Below are 6,579 nucleotides of genomic sequence, written 5' to 3'. Positions count from 1 at the left end.
CCAACTTTTCATCACCCCCCTCAATCCATTGCTTTCCTCCCCGCGTTTTCTCTCTCTCTCTCTACTCATTTCTCAACTCTCACCAACTAACCTCCCACCCACCTGCTCTGCACCCACCCTCCGCCATGCCCGCTTCCTCCACCACCACCACTCACGGCCGAGCGACGAACCCACTGTTTTGAGTATTCTACTTCATATTCACCCGCTGGCCACCACCACTTTCAACCCACGAAAGTTAAACCATGGGCAACTGCAACGCCTGCATACGCCCCGAAAACGAGCTTCCCCAAGCAGCGTCCTCCCCCACCACCACCTCCTCGTCCGACCGCCGTCATAAACACCACAAGAAACCTCCTTCTCCAAAACCCAGAAAAACCCGGGAGCGAAGGCCCAACCCCTACGCCGAATCCCCAGCTACCATCCGGGTCCTCAAGGACTTCATCCCCCGCACCCGAATCTCCGACAAGTACATCCTCGGCCGGGAGCTCGGCCGGGGCGAATTCGGGATAACTTACCTCTGCACCGACCGGGAGACCCGGGACGCGCTGGCCTGCAAGTCAATCTCCAAGAAGAAGCTGAGGACGGCGGTGGACATAGAGGACGTGAGGCGGGAGGTGGCCATCATGTCGAGCTTGCCGGAGCATCCCAACATAGTGAAGCTGAGGGCCACGTACGAGGACAACGAGGCGGTTCATCTGGTGATGGAGCTGTGCGAAGGCGGGGAGCTGTTTGATAGGATAGTGGCGAGAGGGCATTACAGCGAGAGGGCGGCGGCCGCGGTGGCCAAGACTATTGCGGAGGTGGTGATGATGTGTCATGCCAATGGAGTGATGCATAGGGATTTGAAGCCGGAGAATTTCTTGTTTGCTAATAAGAAGGAGAATTCTCCTCTCAAGGCTATTGATTTCGGCTTGTCTGTGTTTTTTAAGCCCGGTGTGTTTATACTTCCAATCCAAAAGAATGGAAATTTTGGTTTTTTAATGAATTAAACTTTTTTTCTTGCTTTACACCTAAAGTTATTTAGTTTTCGCATTGAATTTGGATTGTTTAAGCCTGGGACAGTTTCAAGTTTTAATTTTTAGTTTTCAACATTTTTTTTGGGTATTGTGTTGGGGATTTGGCTAAAAGTTTGTTTTTTTTTTCTTTTTTTTTTGTATGTTGTGGATTTGTGTGAAATTTTGGGTTTTGCTCGAATTAATTAGAGGTTACAGCTTTGTCTAAGTCTGGAAATGTTTCTAGTTTTTTATTCTTTTTCAACTCCCCCCCCCCCCCACCCAAAACCCCCCAACAACAATAAAATTAGGGTGGAGGTGGATTAATTCTGAAATTTCGGTTTCAGTGTATTTTAATGATTTCAGGAGATCTCTGATTTCAGTTTTAATGTTGGAAATTCAGTTGGTTTCTACTTATCTTGTTTGGTCTTTGGAGGGTACAACAGGATATTTGGTTGAATTTGGAAAGTATCAGGAAATTATAAAGTGGCATGTGATTATTTCCCTGAATATTTATTTAGTTTACTCAACGATTGTTAGTTCTTCTTAATTATCTCTAAATTTTGGTTGATATTTTGGCAACAAGTTGCCAAATTCAGAATATTTTACAACGTTATAGCAAACTTTTGTGGTAAAATATTCAGAAAATCATGATATATCTTCATTAGATTTTATGTTACTTTTGTTGAATTTTCTGGTAAAATTTCTAACTTTTACAGAATTAAATTTCCATTTTGCCATCAATTTGATAGTTTCCATAATTTTGTATTGTTACAGGTGAATCATTTATTTATTTATTTATGACATCAAGTCGTTACTTTGCTTTATCTTCATTTTTGTTGTGAAGGTGAAAGATTTTCTGAGATTGTTGGAAGTCCATATTACATGGCTCCAGAGGTTTTGAAGCGCAGTTATGGACCTGAGGTGGACATTTGGAGCTCTGGTGTGATCCTTTACATTTTGCTATGTGGAGTTCCTCCATTTTGGGCAGGTAATTTTAATATTAACTATGCAAAGTATCCCAGAAGTTAACTTCTATACTAACAGTTTTTTTTTTTTTTTTGAATTGTCTGCCGTAGAAACTGAACAGGGTGTTGCTCTGGCAATTTTACGGGGTGTGATCGATTTTAAAAGGGAACCATGGCCCCAAATATCTGAAAGTGCGAAGAGCCTTGTTAAGCAGATGTTGGAGCCAGATCCCAAAAAGCGTTTGACTGCCCAACAGGTGCTTGGTAAGTATATCTTCTGAAGTTTGGCTGTATGTCTAATATAACCCACAAATTGTTTCTTATCTTTAATTATGGTTGATGATTCTCCAAAGAGATATGAAAGCAGTGGAGATAGTTTATTTGGTGCTTTACTAGTTCTTTCATTGGGGCAAAAGATAAGACTTGGACGATTGGGTTGGAGTGTGTTAAGCTGATTCCATAGCTTAATTGCAGCATTTACGCGTTGGATCAGTGTCCATTATGTGTTAACCGGTGGAAGTATGGGTTGTAAACACTTCCAGAACAAATGCTTTAGCTTTGGTTTCGTATCTAAACTATACACTTGTCACTGTTACAACTTGATAAACTAAATCACCAAAATGAGGTAAGTGAAGGCTATTGTAGCTTGCAGTAGGAATAACTTCAATAGTTTTTGCCTATGAAACCTCTTTAAACCAATAAATATCTTATGCTTAGAGCATGATATCTGATGCTGTTTTGCATAGCAATGTTGGATGCTTATAAATCTCTAAATTATGACTCCACCAAACCTTTGACATGCAAGAGCTTGTTCTAGTCAATCAGAATCGATCCATGATATCAGTCGATGTCTGTCTCAAAATTTATTTTTTATTTTCTTAAAATTTTTTGAAAATCCCAAAACAAGATTATAGAGTAAACCAGAAGTACTGATAAAAAGGATTCAAGCATAACTTCTTTCCCTCAAATGAGCAGTTTCCCCTCCTATGCTTGTGACCCAGTGATCCAATTAGAGGAATAACTGGAACAATCTTTCAATCCTTCTCTGCTTAGGACTCAAAGTCTGAATCTTTTATCTACCAAGCACCAAGCGATTGCTGAACTGGTTTGACTCCATGAAGTGCCTATGGCACCAGCTGCCTACTTTCTTCCTCAACATTCTTTCTAAACATAATTGCTGATTTCATATCAGAGTTCACATCCTTGTATTTGAATCATATTTGATCCAGCACAAAATCTCTTCCTCATCATAATCTTCAATTTGTGCCTTCCTCGTGATAGTTGATACTGATCATACTCTTCTAAGTGTAGTACTTGATTTAAACTGCAAGTATTCTAAGTAATACTAGCTCCAATTTAAATCTGTTATCTTGCTGCACCTTCATAGAGATGGTAAAACCCCTCTTGAAACTTTTTTGATGTATTCGGCTGGTCCTCTTGTTGTAGCAAAATAGTTTAATCAAAAGTTTGCTTTATGGGAATTAAAACTCTTGTTTTGGATGGTTCTCTGAGTTAATTCTCATGTAAATGTAAAATTCATGGACTTAATACTACAGTCATGGAGGACTATGTGTTTAATCTGCTGTTACTGTTTACCTGCTTGGATGTCTACCACTTTATTTCATGTTTTTGATACTTTCTTTACATTTATCTCTTCATTCTGGTAACTCAATGTTCTTGGATGGAATATCTTAAAATTTAGAATGTCTGGAAAATGTGAAAGCATACTGAATTGTAGATGATCAGAACTAGAAGTTTGGTAGAACATTGGGGAATTTTGGCGTTTAGGGGTAATGAAAATAGTTTTGGTGTCCAGCAGCAATTATGCGACTAACTAGTTGCAATATGTCTGTTTCTTTGGTCAGACCACCCCTGGTTACAAAATGCTAAAAAAGCTTCAAATGTTCCATTGGGTGATATAGTCCGGACAAGGCTCAAGCAATTTTCTGTGATGAATAAGTTCAAGAAGAAAGCACTTCGGGTGAGCATCATAATTTTTTTTTTTGTCTTTTTCCAAGTCCAGGTTGCAATTACTGTTTGTGCAAGATGTTACAAATATTATTATTATTATTATTTTGTCAATGCCTCAATTTTTTTTAATGCCAAAGCCTCAAAATGTTACAATTGGATAAATAAAAAAGCTTTTGCTCTGGATGAATTCAATGAGCAAATTTTGAAATATATGCTAAATTTGTATTTGATTTAGTTATAAGTTTATGGTTGCATATAAGTTTTTTTTCTTTTTGAATTGCTTTTTAGTACTCCAATGTCAGTTATGCAGATATTTTCATTAGGATAACCAAGATACATTTTTGTTCTTTGTCGAATCTGTAGGTGATTGCAGAACACTTATCTGTTGAAGAGGTAGAGGTCATAAGGGATATGTTTACGTTGATGGACACTGACAATGATGGGAAAGTAACATATGAGGAGTTAAGGGCAGGGCTTCGGAAAGTTGGTTCACAGTTGGCTGAACCAGAGATAAAATTGCTTATGGAAGTGGTAAATGTCATTTCTCTTGAAACTCTGAGGTTGGCTTGCTTTAATGTTAAAGAGTGATCCTTCTTCCATTACTCTTTGTCTGTTCTAGGGCTGTATAAACTTGTTCTTGATATTTCAATGGGTCACTTAATATCTTGACCATCAGTCGTGGTTTTATTTAGTCACTACTTGGAAATATGCTCTTTTATCGTATTACACTTGTGCCTGTACAGCTGCATGTAGTTAAACCTTTGTCCTCACGTCTACTTTGCCTTTCCTCTTCATCCTGTCTATAATTTATGAAACACTGTACCATATAAATGAGGAATGTAAACTCTTATTGTAGAAGATATTATAGCTTTGGACTCGGCTCAAACCACAAATAACCAACGCTTCCTTTTGCATTTGCCTGTTTGGCTTGAACATGAGAAGTCTATTTCCCTTATTTAACTTCTTTATTTTTGAGGGCAAACTAAGTAATTGTTTCTATAAAAATCAGTAAAACAATCTTCTGTGGAAAAAAGTGTTTTCTGAACTTGATGCTCTAGCAGAAGATCATCAGATTCTACCTGGATGTGAAGTCTGCTCTGCACTTAATGTTGTCTATATTTTATCAATCTGTTGAAGTATTTGGTCAATCTACACTAAGGCATTAAATTTTGGTATTGGTCTTGGGAGCCTTGACTTTGTTTTCCGCATATTTTTCTGAATAGAAGTCAATGTCAAAAGAAAGATCTCTAGAGACCATAAAAGGAAAAGAAGAATCCTGTAACACAGATTGCTCTTTTAATTCACTCATTACTTCTTGACCAGAGAAGTTACAGTACGACTAATTTCTAATAGCTGCACTACTTTGAACATGTATTTACATGTGACTGTGTGACCAAACTCCAGAAAAAGTTGGTAACGACAAACAGAGATATCGAGTTTTCGATGTCACTGGAATCCTATATGCTATTGAAGACATTATTGATTGACCAAGGAAGGTCGAATTACCAATGGGTATGTCTATTTGTCCATCATAAGGGTTAATGTGCTTTTTCTACTGTCTCTACTGAAACTTATTAGGCTGATGTTGATGGAAATGGAGTTCTGGACTATGGAGAGTTTGTAGCAGTGACGATACACTTGCAGAGGATGGAGAATGATGAGCACTTTCGTAGAGCATTCATGTTTTTTGACAAAGACGGAAGCGGGTATATTGATCTGGATGAGCTCAAAGAAGCTTTGGCGGATGAATCAGGCGAGACTGATGTGGCTGTACTGAATGAAATTATGCGAGAAGTTGATACAGACAAGGTATGACAGCTAATTTAATTATCTCCTCTAATCAATTTAAGGCCTAATTATCATCATTCTGTAAAATAGTTCACCTTAAAACACCAGTCAAGCTTTGCTCATTGAGCAAAAAGGTACTTGTTACCTTTAGGACATTATTTAAGCAGGAGTTGATTCGAAATTGCATGCGCTTCCTATCATAAATCAAACTAGAGTTGCCTATCCATTCCTCTCTCTCACCTTGCTCATTCTGAACTGTTCCTCCCAGGATGGACAAATTAGTTATGAAGAGTTTGTTGCAATGATGAAAACTGGAACCGACTGGAGAAAGGCATCTCGGCAGTACTCGAGAGAAAGGTTCAAGAGTTTGAGCCTTAATCTGATGAAGGATGGATCTTTGCAGCTTCAAGATGGGTTTACGGGTCAAACTGTCGTCGTTTGATCTCAATGCTTCACCCTCAGTTAGTGTTTCTTTGCTTCAGAAGTAAATAGCCTACGAAAACCAGTTCTGCCATGTCTATAATTTCTGCTATGTGGATAGTCTGTGTTATAGGAATTGCAGAATGAAGGATGAACCTTTAATTTTCAGGTTCCCGAGGGGGGAGGGGGAGGGGGGTTGGGCTGTGACAGTTGAAGGATGATACATTTTGGTCGCGATTGTTTATTGTTCAGGCATCCATGTTTTGCTGGTTGATTCGATTTTTAACTTGTAAATTGTCATGTGATTTGAGTTCCATATCCACTATTGTGCCTCTTTGAACTGCACAAAAAGCAGTTAAGAGTTGCTTATTGGGTACATGTCAGTGCTGGAGGCATTCTTTAATTTGTTAAAAGTTGTTTCCTCTGATTGAAAAGCTGCA

General features: G+C 38.6%; 1 protein-coding gene across 1 annotated transcript; it reads left to right on the top strand.

Moving 5' to 3' along the window:
• On the top strand, positions 1-6,579 carry LOC113767787 (calcium-dependent protein kinase 10-like). Its single transcript, XM_027311980.1, has 7 exons — positions 1-933; positions 1,840-1,983; positions 2,072-2,224; positions 3,826-3,941; positions 4,295-4,462; positions 5,510-5,740; positions 5,988-6,579. Exons 1-7 carry the CDS (start codon positions 243-245, stop codon positions 6,159-6,161), a joined length of 1,677 nt encoding a protein of 558 aa, XP_027167781.1. The 5' UTR covers positions 1-242; the 3' UTR covers positions 6,162-6,579.

The sequence above is a fragment of the Coffea eugenioides genome, chromosome 4 (genome assembly GCF_003713205.1).
Source record: "Coffea eugenioides isolate CCC68of chromosome 4, Ceug_1.0, whole genome shotgun sequence".
In the NCBI taxonomy this organism is placed as follows: domain Eukaryota; kingdom Viridiplantae; phylum Streptophyta; class Magnoliopsida; order Gentianales; family Rubiaceae; genus Coffea; species Coffea eugenioides.
This window is presented reverse-complemented; position numbering and strand designations above follow the sequence as displayed.

Coding starts and splice junctions, on each gene's coding strand:
- LOC113767787 (XM_027311980.1), top strand. CDS start 243: ATGGGCAACTGCAACGCCTGCATACGCCCCGAAAACGAGCTTCCCCAA. Junction 934..1,839: donor GTCTGTGTTTTTTAAGCCCG/GTGTGTTTATAC, acceptor TTTGTTGTGAAG/GTGAAAGATTTTCTGAGATT. Junction 5,741..5,987: donor GAGAAGTTGATACAGACAAG/GTATGACAGCTA, acceptor TGTTCCTCCCAG/GATGGACAAATTAGTTATGA.